We start from the raw sequence: 27,729 nt of genomic DNA, 5'->3' as shown, positions 1-27,729 counted from the left end.
GATGTAGGTGCCATGGGATCACATTGTGACCCCCCCCCACACACACACACACAGACACACACACACTCCCCACCGTCTCCCTCAGGGCAACTCACCAGCTAGCAAATCATTTATCACGCAGTAATGGCTCTGATGATCTCTCTCCCTCTCCCCATCTCTCCACTTAAGGGGTTTGCCCTAGATTCTCAATCACAGGACAGCTGCAGCCCCACAGCACACACACACAGGGCTCCCGGGGTGTGTGCACATGTTAAAAACATCTTAAAGCAGTTCAATTCGCCATCAAAAAACAATCCAACGTCTAATCAGCAGGAATCAGAAAGTCGGGTTGCAGTGCAGGAGACGTAAATTACCCCAAATGTGCAAAGGGAAAGATAACTTGTATTGCTGAAATGATTAGCGGTTGAAGTTGCTTTTTGGCCAAAAAAAGGATTCGACAACAACTCATCCAGCGTCAAAGTACATTCTTGAACTTGGAAATAGTAGTTTGACAAAATAATCTTAGCTCAAGGTCCGTTTGCTGGTTTACTTTGTCATGAAAGTCGTTATTCAAACAATGATGCCACATACTTGCTGGTTTCATCTTACAGGAATAGTTCGGCACTTTGGGAAACACGGTCAATAATTTGCTCATGTCTGTACTGTAAATATGAAGCTACAGCCAGCAGCTGGTTAGCTTAGCATAAAGACTGGAAACAGGGGGAAACAGCTAACCTAGATCTGGAAATAAACTCTCAGTCTCAGTCTTTCTGTTTTTGGCTGCGTGACTTGCCTGACAGCAGCAGCTGGAACGGTCCGTTGTTCGGTCGGTGGGGATCCTTGATGATCCTACAGGCTCTGGTTCTGCACTCCTCCCCTCCCTGCGTATGTCCTGCAGGGAGGGGAATGTAGTTCATTCATCCAGAGGCAATACTCTCTGCAGAGCCCTCCTGTCCTGAGTGGAGCTGTTGCTAAACCAGGCAGTAATGTTTCCTGTCAGGATGCTCTCTACAGCTCCTGTGGAGTGGACCCTCAGAGAGACAGAGAATTTCCTCACCTGCCTGAGGTGGTAAAGGTGCTGCCTTGCATTTCTCACCACAGTGTCTGTGCTGACCATGTCAGATCCTCTGTGATGTGGACTCCCTGGTATTTGAAGCTGCTCATTCTCTCCACAGTGGTCCCGTTAATCTTCAGTGGCGTGTACATTCTCCGTTGTTGTGCTCTCCTAAAGTCCACAATCAGCTCCTTGGTTTTGGTGACACTCGTGAGCAGGCTGTTATCCTGGTCTGAGTCACAGGTCAGCCACTTCCTCCGGGTAGGCCTTCTCGTCGGAGATCAGGCCCGCCACCACTGTGTCGTCAGCAAACTTCATGATGGAATTGGAGCTGAACCTGGCCACACAGTCGTGTGTGTACAGGGAGTACAGTAGGGGACTGAGGACGCAACCCTGAGGGAGTTGGAGGTGTGTCTACCCACCCAGACCACCTGGGCCCTGGCTGTCAGGAAGTCCAAGACCCAGGCACACAGGGGGTGTTCAGTCCCAGTTCAATCAGCTACCAGCAAGTCTGGTGGCGACTATGGTATTGAAAGCTGAACTGTAATCGATTAACATCAGTCTCACATAGCCTCCCTTCTGGCTGTCAAACACTGAAACCGACAATCCAAAGAAAAGGACATCACTGTTGGCACTACAGAAATGACTGCAATCTTCAAAATAGAGAGATAAAGAAAGAAAAAAAAGAAAAAGATTACCACTGAAGTGAAATCCTGCCTCGCAAACAGCAGTGGGCAAGTGCTCCATCTTAAGGAAGCAGGACTCGCCAGTGTAAGTCCTTATTTTCTCTCTTATCCCTTTGGTACCCTTTGGTATAAAGCTTCACAGACCGGCCTGATCGGTAAACATGAAGTGCTGCGCACAGGTTCTTAATCCTCAAAATTCAGAAACAGTTTCATCTCTCTGACATTTTGGGGCTACCAGTATGTAATAATTGCACAGTGCTGCTTAAAAAATCTCATGAATATGGATGTTTTGTGAACATCTAAATCCAGAGCATTTAAAGTTCTTCAGCCTGTAAGCCTACAATTCTCTGTTTGAGGTCTTCAGACTGTTTTTCTTGCTGTGTTGTATTTCTCATGAGGGATCAGCCCAGACAAGCAGAGCCTCTCTCCCTTTGACTACAGTTGTTTTCATTTTCACATTCAGTCCTAGTGGTAAAAGTGGGCCTGTATTTCATTCTAACTGGATATGACATTATTTTACATTTGGACTTGATGTAAGTTGCCTGGATCGGCACGGCGGCTTGCTCGCTCTGGTATAATGTGCCAGTAATGCCCATGTAAGAAAAGGCCGTGGCTCTGCGGTGCTCCGCTATTAGGAATGATGGCATAGATTTCATGGCAGCCAATCAGGAAAGCTATCGAGCGCCTGGTTCATTTGTTGCTGTGGAGAGGCGAGACATACAATCTGGCCTCGGGTCTCTGGGGAGTCACCCGGCCCTGCAAGGGCTCTTAAGGGTCAGATGGCAAAGATCTGGATTTGATCAAGAGGTTGGGGGGGGGTTGTCAGTGGAAACCTGATAGGAGGACTGGGACTTGGGGATGGAGGGATGAAGAAAGAGAAAGAAAGACAAGATTGGAAAAAGGGCTCTCCATTTTCCCCCCGTTTTGGATTCAGGCGGTGTTGTGTCCTGGCCCCGTGCTATTCCAGTGTAGAAATTGCCAGTATGTTATCATTCAGGAAATGTAGAGGCATGCGGAGAAATGAAAAGGAGAGGTAAAACTGACAGAATGCAAATGGTTTGCGGGTGTTGGAATGGAAATGAAATGAATGGCAGATGAGGTGTTTCTGCTTGCCATATAGAAATACAGTGTCAGAAGTGACCCAAATTGTCTAAAGCACTGCTGCAAATTGCTGCGAGTGAAGCCTTGCCTCGTTCCTCTCTTTCGTCCTCTCACTGTATCTGAGTCTTTTTCTTTTTTTTTTTTTTCGCTCTCCCTCTTTCACTGTCAATCTTTTTCTCTCTCTCTCTCTTTCATCCCTCCCCCTCGTCACTGGAATGGTTTTCGAAATGAAATCTCACAAATCACCATTTTTCAAACCACGGCGTGGTGTTTTCTGCATACGAGGTGTTACCGTAGCAACAGGGCAATAATTCATCCCTCTGCTGTCTCGCACAGATCGTGTTGCATGAATTTGGCATGACGTTCGAGACCCGGCATCATTTTTCTCTGTACCTGTGCTTGTAGACTGATGCAACTGTTGACTTTAACTTGTGCTGCAAAAAGGACTGGTAGTTTGTCTTCTGATGGTGCAAAGTGGTGGTCTGACGTGGAGGGTTGCTGGGTGCACATGGAACTACCCACTACCTACAGCTAAATGTGTTGATTCTGCAGAGATACGAATTCTTCCCGTAACACCTGTATATCTGGTCGAGCACAGTTTTTTTTTGGGGGGGGAAAAAAATCCCATTTTCCAAAGCTGCGGAGTTGCTCTACATTACTCTTCTCAAGGATGAGAGCCGCAAAAGCCACTTTGCTTTGACCCTGTGTCCAGACCTTGTTGTTTACCTCGCAGATTAATATGCGCCTCGGGATGCGGCTGGTGCCGCCGGCTTCTAAATATCTCTTTCGGTCGGTCGGCATGATTTTCCCTGCCGTTGTTCCTCTTCATTTACCTCGTTTATCAGTTTGTTACCCAGATGAATAATGGATGAGGCCGCTCGTTGCCTCGGCGACATGCCAAGCTCATCATTGTCATGCGTTTGCTCGCAAAATCCAGGTCCGCTGACCTACCCTGACTTCACCCCCCCCCCCCCCCCCCCCCCCCCCCCCCGCCACTTCTGGATGACAGACGAATTGACACATCGGCACACACCGCTCCCACCATGACTGAGTCGTGGCTGTTGTAAACAAGCTGATGAAGAAGGATGAAGAGGGAGGGCCGCGAGAGAAGGACGTATAGAAATCCATACACACATACACACAGGTCTCGTCAGGGGTCTGAAGAAGTGCGTATTTGCCCCCTTCTATTGATTCACACTAGATTGTTTGTGGTTATTTAGCCTAGCCCTGTCCTATATGATAGATTTGTATCACTTAGTAAGACTGGAATGGCTTTCTAATGCAAGATCCATCCATCCGTCCCGTCTCTATACCCACTTATTTATACTCAAGGGGACATGGGAGCTTCAGACTATCCCAGCATGCTTTGGGTGAAAGGCAAGGAAACACCCTGGCACCTGACCTATTAATGAGCTCAAACACATTTTATACCTATGGGCATTTATGAATTTCCAGCAATCCAGAGCTTTGCACTGTGCCAGGATACTGGAGCGTTGTGTAGGAAATCTACATGAAAATGGGGGACATCATTCACTAAGAGCGAAGGTTTAGAGATTCAAACCATGCACCCTCTTAATGTGAGGATCCAGCGTTAAACCAAAAGTCAAATTCTACATGATAGAGATTGCAACTGCAAATTGATGGATATCTTTGATTGCTGGGACTAATGATAATGCACCCCTTATTTCAGTCCCTCTGTCAAATGTTTTAAAATGTATTTTGCTCTTTGAGGATGCACTGTATCTCCACCTTTGTTCACACTAGCCAGAAGACGAAATGGAGGCCAATCACCAGTGAAGATTGAGTTGTTTTTTTTTGTTTTTTTTTGCTGTGACCCAGCATCAGAAATAAAGATACTTTTTCAATCCCTGTTGAGAAATTCTCTTTTCCCCTGTCTCCTTAAAGATGGAAGTCAGAGGTCAGGCTTAGCCACAGGACACCACTCAGGAGCTAGATGCGATTTAGAGTTTTTGCTCAAGGACACTTTAGCAGGCAGGGTGTTTGTCAAAGCTGGAGTTTGAAGCCGGGTTATCCAGTGAGGTAAATGACTTCTTAGCTGTGAACAGTTTAAAGGGAGGTCATGAAACATCAGTGAGTCCTTTAAACTGGCTCTTGCAGAAATCTCTTTCTACTACTTGCTGGGGCCTTTTTTTCTGGTCATAAAGTTTTTTTTTGAAGAGGGAATTATAAAACCAATTGAACCATCCGGTTTCCACCCTCTTGTCCTTTTTTTGTAGACCATTTATTTTAACCCTGCAGCACCTTGTGGCATTTGAAGGAAGAAATGTGTCTGTCTGTCTCTATATCTTCCTCTGTCTTGTGCGTGAATGCCAAGTCGCTGCGCTTATCTTGTATGAACGTGTATGTTTGAGAGACTCAGAGGATTGTGCAGATGGAAAGGAGGCAGCTACAGCCTTGCGGTTGACAGACAGCTGGTCTCATTGTTATAGGAGGGTATATTGTTATCTTTCAGGTGGCTGAGGAGTCTGAGTCATTCTCTACTGGGTACTTTCTGCTCTCTTCGGCCAGTAATGGCCCTCTTTCCTGGCTTTGGTTTCCCTCTAACTGCAAACCCCCAATGACATCACTGACCCTTCTAACCCCTGAGCTCAGGATACAACAACACGGACCAATCAGGGGGCAGGAGACTCCAGTTTACTCTTCCTGCAGCGGCAGAATGCTGACGATGGTGGTGGTCGTAATGGCTGGCATCCATCTTGTGTCCAGATTGTGTCTTGCTTTGATGTTTCAAGAGTGCAGAACTTTTGTCCCCCCCTTCTGGCGTGTGCCTAGAGGTTTTTCTGTCGCCCAGAGCCATGTGGAGAGAGAGTTGCATCAATTTTGTTCTCTAATTACCAAAAATCGCAGTTCTGTCTCTCTGTATTTACCATGGATGTATTATATTTACACATTCTAATTGCCCGCCAAGAACGTCCTGGAACCATCTGAAGTCTACAAGAATCATGTGATGATCAAGCATTTTGGACTTCCATGACGGGAGTCTGTCTCCACATGGCTCTGCTGTAGCCATGGCGGTTACCCCTTGCTGGTTGACGTAAAACGCATCACTACTGGTGCACCAGCATGGGAATGACACCACAGACACCAGATTTGAAAACTCCGTACACTGAGAAATGCAGAGAGATTTACCCGGCGGTGCTTAATCAGCATTGTGCGGAAGTCGACTGGCAGCGGCTTGAATGTAACGGATGTTCATTGATATGTAAAAGTCATGTACTGATACCAAAACGATTCTTTCTTTTTAATGTCTTTGAGAAATGTGGTTATATTTTTCTAAAAAAAAAGCCTAAATGTTAAACGCCTAAATACTAAGTTGGTTAAAGTAGCAAAAAAAGCGTTGCAATATCCATCCCCTATTCATCCGTTTATTGATTTTTTGATAAATTGTCAATAAAATGTCAAAGCAACATTAAAATGTGCTTTACATTCATGTGACAAAGCCGTCCAGCGTCTGCAGCAGTTACGACGGGAGCAAAAGAGGAAGTAAGGTGACGTTGTTATAGAGCCACAAGTCAACATAGGGAGGGGGTCGGGTTGAATAGATGGGTCAGCAAAACTTTTTTTAAAGCATGACCACGATTGTTCCATTACATTAGCCATGTGATTGTAACTATGACAACAAGGTCCCCTAACCTTAACTAAGTAGTCGTTTTAATCTTTCTCTAAACATAACCAAGTTGTTTCTGTGCCTCAACCTTAACAATAGTGTCTTCTTATCTGATTCATTTTCCAACAGTGAGTTTGCAGGACTTGTTAATCGATTATCAAAATTGTTGTTTTTGTTCATCGACTTGATTGATTATCATCCAGCACTCATTGAAATCCGCTTGATTTGTCGACAGCTCCCGCTTGAATCCATGTGCAAATGTTTTTTGTTTTTTTTGTGTGTGTGTTTCCTGTTATGTAATCCTCGCATCCATTCTTCATGGATCGGTCTTCACACCTGGTCGCTAATAGTCGGCGTAGCTTGTGTGCATTAACACCTGAACTTGATCTGTTTTCGTTCTATCAGAATTAAATCCTCCAAACACAGGGTGCATTTTAATGCCTGGTGCTAAGCGGGTCATTCATTTTCCTGACTGTGATTGCAGCCAGAACACAGCTGTTTCGTCACTGTGGCACCGTATTTTTTATTAGGCTTCTACTTCCAGCACACAGGCTCATCTGACTGCACTCTTACCAAAAAGGAAATAGAATTATTTAGGAAGAGGGGAAAAAAAGGAATAGCACAGAAGCTGTCATGTTTGAGAGAATAACTTGAGCACATGCCATCTGATTAGGAATATAAATAATTTATAGCAATTTCATTTATGGGCTACGTCTCAACAAAGGGTTATGGCTTGCCAATTAATATTCCCTCTCTGCCCTCTATCTGAGAAGATCCAGCTCGATGTGAAGCCAGCAGCCGGTGACGGGCCGAGAGAAAAGGGAAACGAAAGGGGGAGAGAAGTGGAAGGGAGGAGAGCGAGTTCATTACTGTAAATGCAAATGAAATTGTTCCAGTGTATAATAGCTTGTCACTGTCAGCTTTGATGCCAGAAAGCCGATCAGGTAAATCTGCTTGTGTACAGTCTGTATATGTCACAGCGATATGTATGTTGATCCGCCGTGCTATAGTTAGACAAAGGTAAAGGCAACAGTAATTATGTGTACAGAAAACGCAGGATTATTGATGTAGAACACAAGGGACTTGCTCTACAGTAGAACATAAGGCCTTTGATGGAGCTGGAATCTAAAATAGACTATTTCTAGTTCAAGCCAATGTGCATAATGACAATGTTCCGCTTCAGACATGCCGCTCATTAAATAACCGAAACCTTTGCAAAAAAAAATTGTTAAAGAATTCCTCACTTTTGTCTTGCCGTCATTCTACAATCTGTGGGCAGCAGCGTGTCGCGGCCACGGCCTTAGTGTTGTAAGCGCTGACGTTTTAACATTAGTTTTAACATTAGTGTGAACTTACTGCTGCATTACTTCGCTTCCTCCTCTACGTTCCCTCACGTCTGCGCAGGGCTTGGTTTCATTTGAACATTTTTGGTCTTTCCGAGTGCTTGAAGATCCGATCATCACTATAGCGTACGTTAGGTGCACTCCGGCGCTTAAACGAATAGGACTGCACCTCCGTTGGAGCCAAACCCGAGATTTGGCACTGATACAAAAACAATGCTTTTATTTTTCAGTGCCTTAAGGCGTATTCGCACTGAACACAAAGTGAATTTTAGAGGCGGCTGCATATGAAATCGTAAAGTGGACATAAACAGACAAACAGATCTTTGAACTCGAGCAAAACGTGTCCTACGCGGCTTTATGACTCTTGAGTTCATAAAGGTTGCAGAGGCGAGAGGAGAAAGAAGACAGTCAAGAGGGAAATAAGTCAAAGGACTGGAATTCCTGGTTTTGTGAGCTGTCACACAAACGCATCACGGACACACTCCCCACACGGTTGGTGTGTATGTCGCTAGCCACAGCTAACATAATGTACAGTGGCTGTTTGGGGTGAAAAAGTAGTTTTGCCTGAACATACCTTAATGTTTTTATTTAACAACATGTGCCAAATTGCTTAAATGCTACACAAATAATTCAGCTTAATTAAAATATAGGCTAAAATCTCCCCATTCAGATCAAGAAATATACTAATTAAAGAATAAGTAAACAAGCCTAAGAATCTGAACATGCAATATATATATATATATATATATATACACCTGGCCCTACTACGTGCATCTGTCTGTCCTCTGTCTACTCCAATGCAAGGTTAGCTGCTTTTTGGGAGCGGGCCATGTTGAAAGGACAGCTCCCAGCTCATAATGACTGGTCATCACGAGTCTCACGCTGCTTTCTCCGCGTGACGGGGGCCAGTGTGGCTTGGCCGGTTCCCCATGACAGATGGCTGACTTGGCCAGCAACTGACATCTGTATCATCCTTCAGCTCCATCAGCCTTGTGTAGAGACTGTAAGAGCCAGCCACTCCTCCTCCGACTCCCTGCTCCTAGCCTTCCTGCGCTGCTGCCACATTTGGCTCCGTATGCCAGCCGCATGGAGAAGTGTCGCTCTCCACTAGCTCTGCGTACAGCGGCCAAGCTCCCAGGTTGCTCTCTTTTCTTTCTTTCTGTTTTTTTTTTTTTGCTATTTCAATCTCTTTCTGTCATTATTTTCCTTTCTGTGCCCGTCAATTGTAACAATTTCCTACATGGCTATTAAGGGAAAATGTTGGTGCTGAAGACCTGAATAAACAGCGCAAGGCAGTGGAGCAGGGAGGATATTACATCCTGTAATCATTATTGTTGTGGGTGTTGACGTGAAGGAGGGGTTGGCTAAAACAAATCAGAGCTGGCTAATAAGGAGTCTCTCCTTCCTGAATGAGTTCCTGTTCATTTAGAAGACCAGTGGGAAAAGGAAGGAGGGGTGTCAGGCAGGCCTGAGAACATCAGTCCTCAGGCTAAGATCGGCGTCCTCTGGCTCCAGATGAGCCCTGAGGCGAAGAATATCATCCTCACCGCATGATAGGGAGCTGAATGTCCAGTGGTGGACAGGTCCTGGATGAGGCCCCAGGCTAAGAGCTGGCTGAGAGTGGGCTGAAAAAGCAGGTCACGGCAGCGTGGGATGGAGTGTGGGAGGAAGAGGCTAATGTGGCCTGAAACGTTGAATGTGGACAGGTGGATCGTATTGACTGGAGGCTCCTCTGTGGACGGCTAAACAGGATCAGCTGGGGGAATGGCTAGCATTCAACGTCAACATGCACAGATTCTGTACCTAAATGCCAGATTTCAAGACAGCTTGCTGTGATCCATGGATTTGTGAACATTCATGTTCAGGCTGTGGGCTGCAATTTCGCTGCTTTCAGCGTCATGGCGTACCCAAGTTGACACCAGATACTTGCGGTGTATCACATCGTGAGTCACATTGTGTGGAGCCCACCCAGTGTGGGAACTCTCTCATTCACACTTCCATCAACGCTGCTCAACAGTACCATCATCGGCTGAGTCAGAAACAGCGTTTTCATGAAAGCAGAATTTGGACTTTGATACATGTTGGAAAATCCTTCCTCATAGTCTTTTTTTAGTGCATTTAAACTCTTGGATCTATGAACTAAACTGGCCTTAAGCGCAGTGCTGTTTTCAGTCTGAATGCCCAGTTAAGACAGTGTTCTTCACCTCCGTCACCAAAACACCAAATGAGGAAGGAAGAATGGTGTTCACCCCTTCAGCAGAGTTTCACACACTTGGACAATCTATGACAATGAGCATTTCAGCTGTTCTGGAGGCTTGAACGCCTTCCCAACACATTTAATGCTTATTTTTTTTAATTACAATTTGTCTCCCATCTGTAGCTTCCGTCTGAAGCTGAAATGCAATTTTAGCATGCTGATTGTGAAAAAAAAAAAAAGAAGCATATTTCCCCCCCCCCCATCCATTCATTGTAGTACTGACGCTTGGTTGTCATGATAACACAAGTCAGAGAAGCATCTTGTTTTCATCTGTCCTTGTACTTCCCACTGTTTTTTTTTTCTTTCTCGCGTCCCGGTTCAGCCGAGGTTAATGTCGTCAGCCGTGCACAGCTGGGAGAGGCCCCCCCCCCCCGGTCTCGTCATTCCTAGATGAGCGCTGCTCAGTTCTGAGGCCCGATGACTGGGAAATCTGGGAATCTGCTGGAAGCTGCAGCAAACTCTGACTCACGATGATTGGAGTTAATGCCGTAGCGAGACAATTGGCCCACCTGCTAGCGTCTCACCGCTGTAGCCCACTGGGTGAGGAGTCTGGGCTTCCCTCCACCAGCCCGGCCGCACGGCTCGATGCACATGAAGAATTCAACACGGCCTTCTGATGTCAACCTAATGTCCCTGAAAGCGGAATTTGTGGCCTTGAATACATTGTTCACTGTGGAATTAGATACATTTATAAGAAGCGTCACTCCACCTGTGTAACGTGGGGGCCAGCAGGGCCACACTAACACATACCGAGAAATAACTGTCAAGACGAGATTGGATGAAACAACCCTCACTGCAGCAGATTTCTCATTATCTTAACGTACGCACGCGCCAAAACAAAATAAAACGCGACATGACAAATATTACTGTGAATTCTCTTGAAAACGAGGCGCGCATGAATAGTTGAGTGGGCCAGTAGCCAGGCTTTAGTGCAGGCAATTACCAAATCCGTTCTAAATTTTAACAGACTTTATTCTTTTCATCAACATCATTAAAACCCTCATTCACAATGGACAGCAGGAAAGGATGATCTCTAATGCCATTAGTGAAGGCAGCAGCTTCGCTTTTGATAGCTCCTGCTTTGAAAAATGGACAGAATCCCACTCTAATGGGGTGTTGGTGTATTCATCAACAGAGATTTTTTCACACACTCTAATGTACGTAGCTGTTGTTGTTGTTGCATTTAGCGATCTTTACACACACACACACACACAGTTTTTACCACACAGATTATTTGATGAAAGATTGACCTGAAGAAGTCGTCCTCGTGTCATGATGATAGTTCTGTGTTGGTGAGCTTGCAAAGGCGTCATACCCAAAGTCAGACAGAGAACGGTTTGAATGACTTTGTTTTGTATTCATTTTTTTTATCAGTTCTGAACCAGAAAAAAAAAAACTTGTTTTCTGAGGAATTCATCCCTTGAGCGCTTTTTTTTTTTGATATTTAGTTCTTTGATAGCTGCCCGTCGGAGAGAGTTCTGCAGATGACAGAAGACGACACTGTGTCGCCTGTTTAAACTCTCCAGTGACATCGGTTTGAGTTTGTACCTTTCAAATCTGGACATTTAGAAAACTGGTGCATTTAGCGAGTTAAATGAGAAAAATGCACACATTTACACCCCCTCATCTCAGAGCACTGACCCCACACTGATAAAGTGCTTTTAGATACAAAACAGCGCTGACTCTTGACACCGTCTATCGTGGCAAAAAATTGCAAAAATATTACCGCATTTGATCTGACCCTTGACCCTGTGGCAGTGCAGCTGGAATGCAGCTGCTATGGGAAATATATAAAGATGATGCAAATTGAGAGAACATTTCTCCAGTCTTTCCTTGATGTGGGTTGATGATCAGTCTCTTTTTCACATGATAATCCTTCAGGCCTTTTGGAGGAGAAATTGTCATTCAGGAAAGGCAGCAACTGTTTTCTCTTAGATCAATTAGATCAGCGCTGGCCAGCCAGAAGACCGGGATGTCTGCTGGGCTGCGCACACACACACACACACACACGCACACACACACACGCACGCACACACACACACGCACGCACACGCACCTTGATTGAAGGATCATTGTCAATTAGTTATTGAACTTGACAAATTTCTCACCCTCTGCATAAAGAATAGCACACACACACACACACACACACACACGTGCGCACACACACATATCAAACTTCTACTCCTGCCAGACCATTAAACAAGAGAGCAGCTCCTTTGGCTCCTTAATGGAAATTGCCGTTTCAAAGCCTTCAGAGAGAGAGAGATGTTAACCTTGCGCGATACTTGTGGCATTAAAAATGGATCAAAGCAGCCGAGCTTTGATGTCGACAGAAGATCTTATTTGGGTCGTGGCATCAGAGCAGAGTGGCCGGACCGACTCCCCAGCGCCCTCTGCTGGGGGAGTGGTGGCGTTTCATTCACGGTCCCAAGTTGGGATGTGGTGTCATGCACTTCTTCGTATTGGAGTTGTTTTGCTGCACCCAGGATTCCCACTTCCTGAGACAATAAGCGCGATGATGAAGACAGAGGAGGGACAAAAAGAGAGGCAGCAGATAGGACGGCAGCTGTTTCCTTTTTCTCTTTCAGCCAGTCCAGCAATCTGGTTTTGTTATGCAATGTGAGAGCTGGTGTGGACTGTCTGGGGGGTGTCGTGTGTGTGTGGAAAGAGCAGAGAAGGGGGAGGCACCTCTGGGGGTTGCTGATGATGGGGGGGTGGTGGACTCTTGACCCTCAGCAGGCAGTGGCTCCTCTCGTATTAGAGTGTCCCCCACAGAGCTCAGCTTAGGCCTGGGAATGAACACACTGTCCAAAGAGATAAATTACTTTGGTGGGGGGGGAGAAAGCGAGATCACCTACCTGAGAGAGTGTGAGAGTGTACTGTAGTGTGTGTGTGTGTGTGTGTGTGTGTGTGTGTTGTGTAAGCTTGTAGGCTGAAAACAGAGAGAGACAACAACAAAAAAAGGCAGAAGGAGCCATTTCACTGTGGTTATGTGCTACTTTCTATCAGACAGAAAAGCCAATTGTGCGTGCATTCACGCAATCTTCCTTTGTGGATGCAGCCACTGTGTGCGGCGCCACCAGTGCGTATGCCCGTGCACACCCTTGTGTAGAGCGCGGGGTGGTGGTGGTGGTGGGGGGTTGAACGGCAAAGATGGAGATGGAGACACAGATAAAGTGCAAAAAAAAAAAAAAAACCAACCCATAAATAATTGATGATTGATACCGCCTTGCATCTGCTGCCGTTGAGTTTGCTCAAAGTAGATATCGATGCAAAGTCTAAAGCGCGGCATAACCAGCCCTCTGTTGTGACCCGGTAGTCTCATTACAAGAGCAACGATGCATCGCTTTTACAAAGCTATGAAACACTTGCAAATGCTTCCGCCTCAGATCATTTGCCAGATCTGCTGAATATTCATTTTTTGTGCAGGATTATTTACCACTTCCGGGGGAGGGGGGGGGGGGGCAGAATCCTATTCCTAGTTGTCGTGAAAGTGAGTCAGAAAAAAAAAAAAAAAAGGGGGGGTCCTTATGGGATTGTTAATGAATTGAATATTGGCGTGTTAGTGTGGAACGCATGTGGAGCTTCTCGGGCGTGTTTCTGCGCTGGTTGCGCATATCGGTCAAAAACAAGTGGGTTGGGCTGTTTGGAGAGACTCGATATGTGATTGACTTTAATGTATTTAAGTTTAGCTCTCTCTCTCTCTCCCTCCCTCCCTCCCTCCCTCCCTCCCTCGGCAGGCCTATTTTCTCTCAGTTTGCCTCATTAAATCTTTGTGGAAATTCTCCAGCTTTTGTGGAAGAGACTTTCTTTTGATTAGGCTATAAACAAATGGAGGAGTTGGTTGACATCTCCCAAGACTGTGGCCCTCTTTTGTTTTGCTGCTGCGCTGTTGCTGCCCCCCCACTCCCCCCACCCCACTGTGACAGGACTCGAGTTTTATTCCCCAAAGCCTTTATTCTCGCTCGTTTTCTTTCTTTCTTTTTTTTTTTTTTTTTCCAAACTCCAACCCCTCCTCCTCCCCTCTGCCTTTGTTAAAGACGGCCCCTCAACCACTCCCCCCACCTCTCTCTCTCTCTCTTGCACTACCTCTCTCGCTCTCTCATTATGCGCTCATCCGTTCCGCTGGCTGAGGGCTGAGAGAGGAGCGCTCAGGAGGAGAGGGTTTGGGAAACCAGCGACACGCCGCTGCTGTTTTTTTCCAAAAGAAAGAAGAAAAAAAAAACAAAACAAACAAACCCCGAAGTGTCAGGAGTCTGCTTTTCCTTTTTTTTGCCAGCTCTCCCTCTCCCTCCCATTGACTTCTCCTCTCTCTCTCTCTCTCTCTCTCGACTCCTCATTGACTCACTCCTCCCTGCTTCAGCCGGCCGACTGGGCGCGCTGACACCGGGACCGCTACCTGCTGCCTGGGGATTAAGCGCGCTGTGAATACCCGGAGCCTCGTTTCTTGTCTTGGCTCCCGGTGAATGTTGGATCCCCACGGAGGAGAAGCCGGTGCGTAAATCCTCGCGGCCAGGACTACGAGGAAGCGCCTGCGGGCTGAGACGAGCCGATGAAAATAAAAAAACCAAACGGGAATGGGATGCTTGAGGAGAGCGTCTAAAAAGAGAGACGACTAACCCAGAGGAAAGAAAGAAAAGACTGGACAAGTTCTTTCCTGAAAGGACAAAAACAGAAGCTGAATCAGCCTGAAGTCTTACCAGGATCTGGATGCAATGAGGACGGTCTCCTCTCGTTATTTGGTTGGGGTTGTCTTGTCAGTGTGTGCTGACACAAGGAGGGAAGAAAGCCCAACAAATCTCCGCCTGGAGCTTCTCGGTTGATTTCTGATCACACGCGCAGCTTTTTCCTCCCTTCCTCTCCGTTCTTTCCATTATTCATTCAGAGTCTGTGTTTTGCTGCCCATCCGTGGCTGCCTTGGGGGGAGAAGACGGCTCCGCTCTGACAGGTCGAGCACGGATTGCGATCGTTCTCCTCTCCAACTTCCCTCCTCCACCCCACTTTTTCCTGACCTGCTTCCAGTCCCAGTGCACCAGCAGGTTGGGGGGGGCAGCTGCTTCCCTACTCCGCGAGACTGTCCGGGAATAAAGGTTATTGAACCAAGGAAGGAGCAGGGAAGGAGGAGGAAAAACAAACCGTCTCCGTGAACCCGGGGAGCATATGGTTCAGCGAGAGGCAGCCGCCAGCTGCTCTCCAGCCGTCCTGCTATTCATGCCACAGCAGATCCAAGTCGCTCCGGTGACGGCGTCAGGTTTGGACGGATCTTGCGTGCCGCGGTCGTACACCTCTTCGTCGTGACAGGAGCCGCCAGACCATAAAGCAAAAGGAGCCAAATCCGACCGGTGGATACAAAGCAAAGCAGTTGCGCTGAGTTGGAGAGCCACTAACCCTTGTTGCCCCAACAGGCGACAGCCACGGGGAGGCTGAAAAAAGATGCTCGGCTGTCACCTCTTAGGGAAATACTTGTGACACATGTTGTTGGTGAGCAGCAGACCTTGGCTTGGTTTGTAAAGGCTTTTGACAAGGAAAGGAAAGGAAGCAGGGGGGGTGGGCGGGCGGTCTAGGAGCCTGCATCCCCAGCACCTCTTTCACGTGCAGTTAATTACCAGCCAGGGTCACTGGGAGGAAAGGAGAGGATTCCCCTCTGTGGATTTATTGTCTGCCTGCTTGGAAGTTTCCCCTGTGGATAACTGACAATCCGACACCCACGTCCTCATGCACAGATTCCTGGCTTAGGTGCATCTCACACACATACATGCCAAAAGCGCACTGACGCACATTTACAAACACATTATCGCCGCCCACTTAAGTCCACACACACACACACACACACACACACACGTGTTTGCGCTGTAAGTATAAACCACTTCACCACACACGCACATACTCTCACACTGAAAGCCCATTAGTTTGTCTTTTTCCCTAGCGGGCGCTGCAGAATGGAGGTTGTGTGGACAGGTGGGGGGCTGTAGGAGTCCAACAACCCCTGTCCCCCTGTCTGTCCTCTTTTTTTTTTTTTTTTTTTTCCAAATGGATGTTATTATCTCTAAAAATGTGTTGCTTGGAAACCGCTGAAAGCTTGCTGCTGCGATTCTCTGACAGAAACAGTCACCGGGTCTCTGCCACGGTGCACAGCTGGAACCGCAGCTGAAACACCGACCATTCCGCGTCTTTTTGTTTTTGCTTTTTTATTTCATACTTCATCGTCATCCTCTGCCCTCACCCCGCCGCCATCATTTTTTCCAACGGGTCTTTGGGCACCCCTCGTCGCCCTCCTCGTCCCGTCATCTCCTCCGCCCTGGAGGGGAGGGGGTCACTGGAGTGGAGCATGAGCGGGTGCCACTATCCCTCGCCACCGCCACTGGAGCAGGACCGCCGGTACCAGCACAAGGTGTCCCTGGTGGTGCGCTACTTCATGATCCCCTGCAACATCTGTCTGATCCTGCTGGCCACGTCCACGCTGGGCTTCGCCGTGCTCCTCTTCCTCAACAATTGTACGTTTGTTCAACAGAAACACGCACATTTACAAGCGTATTCTTCTTCTACTGCACTTTCTAAATGTATGGGTCAACCCATAAAATCAAAATATTTGCTCCGCCTTTGAAAAATAAATTAGCTAGAGAGAAAATCTTTTTTGCTTTCGCACATTGTGCATAGTTTTTGCATTAAATGCTTAAATCCTTGTCGAAACAAATGCCGCCCCCCCCCCCAAAACCAAGCTCACTTTACCTCTCATGACAGCCTTATCTGCACTTGAAGTGGGAACATCAGGACAGCTAAAGTCACAGCCCCCCTCTCCTTGATTCTGTGCCTGTGGGCTTGCGAAATTGCTCCTTCTTTGCGAAATCTCCTTTCCAAAGACTTGGCATTTACTTTGAACTGCAGGATGGAGTATTAAATGGCGATTAAATGCCTTTGGAGGATGAAAATGTGTCTTTTGGCCTGGAAAGCCCCAACCCCCCCCCCCCCCCCCCCCCCCCCCCCCCCGTCAGCTGCTCGCACTGCATTATTCTTGTCCCTTACTGTATGTTGAAGGTGCGGGGGCTCATTAAGAGGCGGAGGCATAATGTCTGTGTGCCTTAGTCTCACAGGTGACAGTTTTGATGGCGGTCATCACACTAGATTCATAATTGCTTTCGTTTTCTGTTAAGCCCCCACGCTGGTTGTCATTTGAAATGTATCAATCCTGTTGCCAGTTTCTCTACAAAAAAACGATGTCATAGTAAACGGTGCTTCAAAGGTGTTGAGCTCTGAAAGTCAGCTCTACCAAGGACAGGTTTAGCCTCGACTGAAATAGACATTCACCAGTTTCCTAACCACAATACGCGACATACCTTTTTTTCACCGACAGCACACCTTCAGACGTCCCCCTCTCCCAATTGCCTGTGTCTTTGTTAACACTGACTTATTCATTCTCCTCACACTCTCGCAGACTCGCACAAGTCTATTTCTGAGTGCCATGCCAGTTTAGACTGTGTTAAAGGTGAAATTCCTCTCGACTCTCCAAATGTGGGCTGTTATTCAAGGCTTGTGCCACATAATCTCTTGCGCATTGTAATAAGTAAGTGATAAGTTAAATAAGCACAGTCTGAACAGTCATTTCCGTGCTGCCAAATTCTGGGTTGAAGTGGTGTTTGGGCACAGCACTTGGAGGGGAGAGGCTCTGGGATTAGTCTTTGGCCATGGTTGTTGTTCCATGTCAACCCCTTTTTCTCTGAGTTCCTGTCAGTCTGTTATCAGGCTGTTGACTTTTCAGCCATGTACAAGGCAAAGTGCACTGGATGCACCTCTTTGCCTTTGTCAAAGAGCGTCCGCTTCTTTTCTAGGTTTGTGTTTTTGTTTTTGTTTTTTTTGTTTTTTTACCATTTTTGTCAGTTTCTTTCCTTCTCATTCTAATTGGTGGATGTGGGTGACCAGGAGGAGGAGGAGGAGGAGGAGGAGGAGGAGGATTGGTTCATTTGTAACCTCGCCGTGTTACCGAATCAATTTCGGCCAGACAGATTCTATTAGATTTAATTCAAACTCGGTTGAAGTGGGCCAATCTTCACCTCTCAGATGACCGAGTGAAAAGAAATGTGCGCTGGAGAAATTGATGAAGTGAAAGGGGCTCTATTATTCTGCCAAGAGCCCTCGCCATGTGGCCACAGGGACAGCTGGATGGGATAGCGATAGTGCTAGTAGTGATGACGTGTGTGTGTGTGTGTGTGTGTGTGTGTGTGTGGTGGGAGGAGGGGTGTTGCAGGTGTCATGCAACCTCAGATTTGCAGATTTGTGTTGTCACCATATGGGGTGAAGCACGTCACACACACACACACACACACACACACACACACACACACACACCCAAAACCATACCGCCTGCCAACAGAGCCCACACACAGACACACACACACACACACACACACACACACACACACACACTCGCTTTATCATTCTGTACGACTATACATCCGTACAGGGGTTAGGGTGACACACATACAAAGATACATACACACACTCCTCCCCCTGCACATGGCTAAATGTCACCGTCAGACACGCATTGATTTTCTGAAGATATATAGGGTGAATGATGGCCATGTTGTGACATTCACACGCGCGCGTGAATTCGCGCAGGCTTTGCCAGGTGCGAAGGGAGATGGGAAAGGCCGATATGTTTATGGAAAGACCTTATCTTGTCCTTTCATTATGGAAATGTGAAGAAGTCATTTAGCCTCGCCCCGGCGTCTCGCCTCACTTTGTACGCCACCTTCTCTGTCAGGCTCTTTCCTGATTCACCTTGTGCGACGATAGCAGGGCGTATGTCCGCCTGTGTGTGTTCAGACGTGCTTATGAATGAGAGACAGGAAGTAGCAGCCCTGCGTGGATGCCTGTGTTTGTGTGTGTGTGTGTGTGTGTGTGTGTGTGCGCGCTCGTGTCTGCTCCTTTACACTCACCACTTCTATATTTTCCTCACACCAATTGCTATTCCCCTTGTTTTATATGTTTTCGTGAAATCCCCCCCCCCCCCCCCCACCCCCTAAGATGGAAATCAGTTACCGTCATGACTGACTGGGAAACAGCTTCAGCAGACACTTCATTATTCACCACCAGCCTCTCCTCTCCCCTCTCCTCATTTTTCTCTCTCTCTCCCTCTCCCTCTCTTTCTCCCCCGAAGCCCCGGCTGTTGACAAGCAATTTTAAGTGAGCCTAAATTTAAAACTCAGCTGTGTCTTGGGACGCTGGCGGGTATCGCGCAAGTCCTGAGGAAGGCTTTGGCGGAGCGGTTGACGGGGTCCCGGAAAAATGTGTTAGCCGGGCAATTGATGTGATGCGTTTTATCTTCCTCATTATCCCTCACAGTGCAGAGACATCGGAGAGACGGCTGGGTGGCTGCACGTCCCTTCTGAACGTGTGTGTGTGTGTGTGTGTGTGTGTGTGTTGGGGTGTATGTTCGCTGCAGGCGGCTCTGACAACTCACCGGGGCTCTGCTCAGTGAGTCAGACAGTCGGGGTTTGACTGCAGGAGTGCAGATGGTGGTTTGGTTGGGTTGTGCTTGGTGCCCTGGTACACGGTGACCCATGTATCACGTGGGGCCTTCGAGGAAGACACCGTGTTTGTAAAAGCCTGTCCTCTTTAATGAAGTTCCCTGGTAAAATGATGAGAACACAGAAATCATCCCCGCAGATGAGTACTTGTGCCTACTGATGGTTATTTGTATGGTGATGGGGGATTTTTGCTTTGTGTGAGAAAGAGTTACAGTGCAAAAAAGGCCGAAACATTTTTCTGGTTCCAGCTTCTTAAATGTTAGGATTTGCTGCTTCTCTCTGCTTTATATTGCTAATTAAATATGTTTGGCTTTGACTTTGTCAGACAACATAAGCAATTTGAACGCATCCCATAAGGCTCTGGGAAACTGCTTTTTGCACTATAGCCAAAACAAAACAAAATCAAATGTTAGTCGCAGCCCTAATTCTGTCTTTGCTTGTTTTTTGTTTTGTCACGCGCAACATCCCCTGTTTCCCTTCTAAACGATGCAAAAAAAACAAACCCTACGTTCTTCACCCTCCTCCTCCGTCATTGATCCATTTACATTGGTTGTTAAAAGATTGTCCTGATTTTCTAGCGTCAAGGTGTCAAAACTGCAAAGGACTCAGGTTTCATGAGTTTTCCCCCCGTGTGTTACTCCATACTCAAGTCATTTGAGACCACAGGTCTCGTTCTTTGGTTCCCACAAAGCGACAGGCCTTACATCATCGCCTGCTGGGTGTTGACCCGGAGAGGGAAGCAGCGTGGAGGAAGAGAACCCCATTTTAGGTTTATTAAGTGCATGAAAGAAAACAAAAGTTATATAAACAAAGTTGTGAGCCAAGCACACAAAAAAAATACACTGGTCAGAACAATATATTAAGGAGAGGTGGGGGGGCTATCAGATTTATTTTCTATATGGTTGCTGGGGGGGGTGGGGACAGATGTACTGTGTGTCATCACTGTTGTGAAATTTCACTTTCATCTTATCTCGCACTTTTCAACTCCAAACAAAAACAGATCCCTCTTCCCGTGTGTCCTCGTAACGTGGAAGGTCCTGCGGTGTGGTTTGGGGATGAGAAGACCACAGAAACAATGAATGACAAAACCATGGTGGTGTCGCTGTGTCCCCCGTACTGCTGTCGATTAGCTCAGCTGGGCTCCTGCAGGGCCCAGTAACTGCATTAGAATGTGTTAGATAGAAAGCCAAGCCTGTAGCCAGAATGTGTCTCTGTGGTTTTTTTGTTGTTGTTTTTTTTTTTGCAGCAGCAACTCAATTACTTGGCCTTTACCCCTGGGAAGCCTCCGAATCGCCCCCCCCAAACTAAAAACCCATTTCTCTCTCTTTCTCTTTTATCTCTTTCAGACAAACCTCCTCACTTCACGCCGGCTCAGCCTCCTGATGGTAAGTCCTCTGCGGTTTCCCTCCGCTCGCCTTTGTCGACCGCTGGTGTTTTGTTTTTGTACCTGCGAATAATGACCTTGGACGGCGGATCCCACGCCTTTGAAGTGGGCAGCCGTCTGTGCGCCGCGCCGGGTTTGGCTGCTCCGCTTTTTTTGTTTCTGCTCAGTTGGTATGGAAGGCACGTGGCCGGGCCTGCTCAGGGCTTTGATGTGAGGGGGATCTTTTGATGACTTTATTTGATCTGCTCTGCGTGGCCGGTTGGGCTGATGTTCAATACCTGTTACCACAGAAACATTCACATCCTTCTGATAGGGTCTAATGGGATAATACCCCCTCCCTCCCTTTGCTGGGCATTCTACATTATTGAGGCTGCTGGGGCACAGAGCAGCACCATCAGCTCGCCTTGTTAGCCACGTCCCACGCAAATAAATCTTTGCAACGGGTGCTGCATTGTTTCAGTCGTTTTCTGGCCCAGCGACACGAACTGTTAATTAAAAAAAGCAACAATTTATTTTCCAAAACGGTGGATTTCGGAAAGCTTTAATTGGAGGAAAACAGCTGGTTTTCAGGCTGCTATCATGAATATTTATCAGAGGCAGCACAGTGAAGACAGTGTTTGATAGACTTTGGTGTTGTATTTATTTCTGCGCTTGACAGACAGCCGGGGACGGACTCCTACTAGTTCTGAAGGTGTTGCACCGTCCTGCTTGTGTGCAGGCTACAAAGCCAGAGGTTTGGAGGGAGAAAACAGGAGAGAGTGAAAATGTTTTCTAATGATCCCAGCCCGGCCAGCTGATGCCGGGGACAAAAAGGCCGCAGTGGGGGCTTGCTGAATCTGTTTCTGATAATTGCTCAATCACTCGCCCCATAGGCCGGCTTGTTTGGAGAAGCGGTTTGCGAAAGATGTCAGCTTCAAAAAAAATGTAGCAAATTAGAGGTGGTTCATGATGAATGTGATTGTCTGGTGGCGTCGGGACAATAGGCTGTTCACTGTCAATGTGAAATGGCTGCGCGGCGTTTGGCTTCAACAAATAATTGAGCTTGATTGGAGCATTTCTCAACTTGGGTCTAACCTCAGCACCTGAGGAGTGTGCGAGATGTCTTTATTTTTTTTTTCCCCCCTTTGTGCCTCATATATCAAAACACTAGAGATTCAATTGCAGCCGGCGCAGTTTACAGCAGCTATTTGTTTTTGTTTTAATGACAGATGAAATTGACTTGACAAATGATTATACCTCGCAGAGAGGTCTCTATTTGTCTGTTTCTGAAGCAAATATTGCCATAAAATTTGGCTTTCCACTGGGAAAATGAGAAACAGTATGCAGGCGGCGAAGCAGCCCATTTCTGTTTTCCATTGAATTTTCCCCTACAAAAGAAATAACGCCCTGCTTATCGATTGAGCCACTCATTTCCCATGTATTAAAGTTTTTGCTGTCTGAGGGGCACAGTTTGTTTCTGCACTAGTCAACCGTTTAAAAGCTGCTGCTGGCCCTTAATTACATTTCCAATAGTTCTGTAGGCTTTCCATCAGCAGCCTATGCTGTTTTAATATGCCAAGCAAAACAAAAGGCAAAGTCTCCAATCAGCGGGGTAAGCCTGCCCTGTGGGACGCAGTTTCTCCGGGTCATTTAGCACTGGAGAGATTAGTGAGACAATTAGAGTTGGCCCAAATAAGGCGGTAGGCCACTTTTTGGAGACGCAGGGTTTTAGTAGAGGTGGAGGGGGAGATTTAGAAGATGCTCTAGACCAGCAGAGGGCTAATATAGCTCTGCCATTTGTCAAATCTGCTCCAAAGAGCACAGGGCTTGTTCTACTGAACTTGTCCTCAGTGCCAAGGACGCTCTGCTCCCCGGTACTTCATTACAGGAAATCATAGACAAGATACCAAGGAGCCTGCATTTTTAAACAGCCTAATTTGTCTCTGAACTGCCGTTGATGAGACGTCCTTATTAGCGCGAGGCGATTCTGCAGAAAGTAAAGGAATTTGTTCTGCAAATTAGAGCGGGAGAATCTTGGGACTCGCTGGGGGAAAAAAAAACGCAGGTTCGGCACAACACAAGCAAAGCTCTTAGATGATATTTATGGTGGGCGCCACCCGCAAATAGCTGACGAATCCCCCCAATGAATGGCCTATAATCACCAGTCAAAAAAAAAAAAAGTGACAAAAGTCACAAAGCAGCCTTTAATTAGGCTCTTTCTTTGAAAGCTCAAAGCGGCAGTTGCTTGGCTCAGGCCACGCTCATTATTGCCTGTCGTCTCCTGATAATAAGACAGTTGTTGCGTGTTTGGCCAAAGCAAAAAAAAGCCTCTGAGTATTTGCAGCTTGAGGAATTAGTCTTGGACTTTGGAAGACTCAGAGAAATGCTTGATGAATGAGGTTCTTGGCCCCCAGTTGTCAGTGTCCACATCCAGAGAAAACACAGAACATCGTCTGTCCACTGGTTAGGGACATAGGAAGGAGGTAGTAGTAATAATAAATATGATTAGTCCTTTTTTTTTTTTTTTTAAGATTTAAGGCGGGAGTAGATTCGCTTTTTGAATTCTGTCTCAAGGTCTTCAGGCTGAGAGGAAAATCAGGTGTAGTTGGCTCCCTGGAGGAATCCTTCATTACATCCTATTACAAACTCAGGTGGCCAAACCACCTCCAAAATAGAGACTCAAAAGAGGTGTAATGGAGGAACCCGTAGCCGTCTCCAGCGTACCCTGCCTGGCAGGAGCCCATTCGCAGTGAATCCTTCAATTTCGCTTTTGTCACTGACAGCGTTCCCCAGAGGATGCTCCTAACTGACAGACAAAATAAACTCCTGGACTTGAGATGTGATTTGATCTAAGATGGTGGGACGCCTGGAAAAAAAAAAATAAGTGCCAGCGGGCTCACTTACACTTTGAGAGCACTACCTCTTCCTAAAGAATTGACATCAACTAAGCGCTCCACACCCATTACTCCGTCAGATGGGAGGTGAAAAACACACGCACGCACACACACACACACACACACACAAGTAATTTATTCTGCCGGAGCCTTTTCTGCGTTCCTGACAGTAAGCCTGACTGAGAGAGAGGCAGAATTAATTATGACTCCTCGGCCTATCTTAATTAAATCATTCCACATCATAGATTTCACACAACAGAGGCAAAATATCTACCTCATCTTTTTTGCCGTGGCGGGGGTTACTGGCTGAGAATGTCTCACATCAAGATATCAAAGGTACACTGTACAGTTGCCTCTCCAGGATTACGATTTCACAGAAGAGTTCCGCTTCCGACTTTTAACAGAGAGCGGCTCGTTAGTCCGCTATTGTGGAGGAAAAACGGCCAAGAGTGGAGGGGGCGGCGGGCGGCCTTGACTTTATCAACGGAAAAAGTTTATTGCCCTTCTAAAGTACACTGAGCTTTCAGCTGAACTCTGTGTCCTCACCTCGGTCGGGGCAGCCTGTCTCGCTTCGTGTCCGTGGACTCAGCAGATGCTTACCTGAGCGTCTGAAGAGCTCAGGAAGTAGTGGGGTTCATAAACAAAGGTGAAAGGCAAAGGAATTAGCCAAGTCAAACCCCCTACGTCTAACCATCCGTGTTTGACAGCATTCCCACTCAGGCTCACCTCGCCTCACCCCAGCTTACCCGGTATTGATCCGCCAGGGCAGGTTAGAAGCAGTAGTCCAAAGGGCGAAAAACTAAAATATTAGCCAGAAAGGAGAGAACTGTGTGGGCCGGGGCTGTAAAGTGCAGCATTATGTACTTTTTATTCCCCCCGTGACATGGAGTAATTATTGACGCAGTTAGCCGTGCGGGTTGGCTTTGATACGTCCCCCAGCTTCGGAGCGACCCCGGCCCGATTGTTGATGTAGGTTGTGCCTCGGACCTTGCGAGGATCTGAGCGGCTCTTTGATGTTGGACGGACGGCACGCCGAGCTATCTGTGGCTGTGATCTGGAAGCTGTTAGCCAGCGTCCCTCGTAGCCGTGTCTGATTTGTTAGCATTAGGCGCCGTTTCATAGAAGCTATGTAGAGGCGTGATCTCTGGAGTGTCGCGGTGCGCACGTCGGCTTCAATTCAACTTTTTAAATGTCCCCTTGTTGCCAGATACATGTTAAAAAAGACAGCCACAAATTCCATGCAAATCAGTTTTCAGTGTGTGTTTTAGAACAACCTTTGGTCCACATTTCACTCCTGAATGTCCATGTGGCGGAACTTTTCATTTTGCCTCATTAGTTGAGAAGTAGATTCATCCAAACCTGTGTGTGAGTGTTTTCCGTCATCCTCACGGCAGAGCAAGGGAGATTTTAAAAAGACAGTAATGAAATAGAAAGGAAAACAACTTTCCAGCGTACTCTGTGTGTTTCTGAATGACATTAGAGGGGCTGAACAAAACCCCCATGGACTGTATTAATCCATGCGAGCTAATTGATAGTTTCTAGCTGCTTATCGAAGCCCTTATCGCTCAGCGTGTCGGCGCGGAGGAACGGTTGAAAGCCCAACCCCCGCCTCAGCTCTTTGTCATACATTGGAAGTAATTAGCGTGCAGAATGGCCTAATGTTGCTTTAAGTGATCTCACCATGTCCTTTGCATGTTGACGGCGGCGGCGGTGGCGGCGGCGGCGGCTTGGCGCCAGTGACAGGCCGCGTCGTTCATTCCTTCTCATTAACACAGCAGCGAGTTATTTGAAATCGGCGCTCCGTTGTCGTTCCACTTTGAGCTGTGATGGGCAGGCGCTAATTTAATTGTTGGGTGGCGATTGTCGGAAAATAACCACACTGGGAAGTGTAGCCGGCGTGACGAATTGCGTTGCCAGGTTGTTAATTAGAGAGAAGTAAGTGGCTTTCCGTGTCAACGCGCTACTGTACAATATTGCGCTGTGATACCCAGCTATTATGCTGCATGTTTTCCGTTGAGTGTTTTTCCTTACTGAGAAGTGGAAGTTGTTGTGTTTTGCCCTGCGCTGACAATATCCACACTGTTCACACAGATACTGTACGTCTTAGTTTTCTGCAGAAGCGACGGTTGCTGTGAGAGTCAGGCATCTGCAGTTCAGTGCTCCCTTGCTCCCTCTTGTTCTGTCAGACACACACACACACACACACACACACACACACACACACTCTTCCTCTCTCCTGAACATTTCACCCCTTGCTTCTTGTTTTTCTTCACTCAGCCAGAAACATTGTTTACAGATTGCAGTTGAACCTCGGGGTGTGTGCGCCAACACACATACACTCCCGGCGCACACACATAACAGAACCCCCGAACATCCGATTTTACAGTTTGTATCAACTTTTATCCGTGTCTGTGTCTGTGTCTGTGTGTGTGTGTGTGTGTGTGTGTGTGTGCTGTGGGAATCGGTGTCTATGTGCTTTGTGCTCCCGTTGAGTATGCGTAATGAATTTGTTGTGAGTGTGTGTGTGTTCCTTACACAGGGAGCGCAGGAAGCTATCGATTCTGAACCTTGAACCCTCAACCTGACCCCGACAAACACACACACACACACACACACACACACACAGATACACACACACTGAAATTCTCAAATTTAAAGTGGCGATATTAGCATGTTTGTCTTATGTACCAGTACATTGATTGAAGGTTGACATGGCAACCAGATGTGCAACTAGTTGTGGACCAGTCCATGGAATCCCAATAGAACCCCATGCTTCTATCCTGGTAACCAGTCTATTCATATCTCACTGCTCGTAGGAAATGTCACCCACCCTGTTAACACAGACACACACACACACACACACACACACACACACACACACAGTGGGTAGCTCTTTGCCGAAATGTGTTGTCGTCATCCCCTTTTCATTTGACTTCTGGACCTGGAAGCCCTGACGTCAACCCGATTATTAGTGTGTGTGTGCGCGCGTGTGTGTGTGTGTGTGTGTGTGTGTGTATTGAATATATGTGTGCCTCACCACTGGACACAATTACAATTACAACACACTGACACATGGCCCAGCAGCACGTCAGCAGCACCGTTTTCACCCGGCTAGCTTTGCACATACGCATTCACACGCTGATCACTGCCCTCTCACTGAGCTGTGGGAAGATTTACGACGGCAGACAAAGCAGGACAGAGGGCGGACGATATTGAGACGAAGAGAGAAACAAGAAGAAGAAGACTGTAAATCGCTATGATCAGAGTGTTCGTGTTTAGCTTTTTGCCCCTCAGTGTAAAGAAACAGAAATACAGATAATATACAGGATATATTGTAGCTGGGGGAGTGAAGGGAGACAGCATATTATATGCCACAGTGTGACACAGAGCCAGCCAGGGGAGAAACGTGGAGGGTAAAGACACATTACGCTGTTTACCCACCTGTCAAAGTCAAAAGTTATGCATTAATTTATGTGGATTTTGTGTATGCGTATATATATATATATATATATATGAGCAGCTGAGTTACTACTCACTCTCCTCCACTGGAGAATGGTTTACTCATGTGAGCACAAAGCAGCCACCGAGCCACCACACTCAGAACAGCATGAGCGGCATTAACTTTTGAGTACTATTATTCCATGAAGCAGTTTCCCCCATATATGCATTCAACAGTGGTGCAGCGCTGCCGTATAAAAGTCTCCCCAAACACAATAAACTCACTATCTCTACTTCAAGCTGCCAGAGTTGGGGACGAGTGAGTATATTACACACACCCCCCAGACACTGCCACCGTTTAGCAGTGTCTGTCATTGGTTACCGGTCGCTCAGAAGCGCAGTTGGTGGCAACGAAGGTTCCGCTATTATCCGAAAATATTAAATTCCAACTCACACACATCA

The 27,729-nt window shown here is 47.0% G+C and overlaps 1 protein-coding gene across 1 annotated transcript in view; it reads left to right on the top strand.

The window, feature by feature from the left end:
• Positions 1–27,729, top strand: part of agrn (agrin) — a 235,893-nt gene that overhangs the window by 73,971 nt on the left and 134,193 nt on the right. The window contains exon 4 of the mRNA XM_070910328.1: positions 20,919–20,957. Within this exon, the coding sequence (XP_070766429.1) occupies positions 20,919–20,957 (39 nt within the window). The remainder of the gene's footprint in view (positions 1–20,918; positions 20,958–27,729) is intronic.

This window comes from Enoplosus armatus, chromosome 8 (assembly GCF_043641665.1).
Source record: "Enoplosus armatus isolate fEnoArm2 chromosome 8, fEnoArm2.hap1, whole genome shotgun sequence".
In the NCBI taxonomy this organism is placed as follows: domain Eukaryota; kingdom Metazoa; phylum Chordata; class Actinopteri; order Centrarchiformes; family Enoplosidae; genus Enoplosus; species Enoplosus armatus.
Note: the sequence above shows the minus strand (reverse complement) of the source record. Positions and strands in the feature narration are given on the sequence as shown.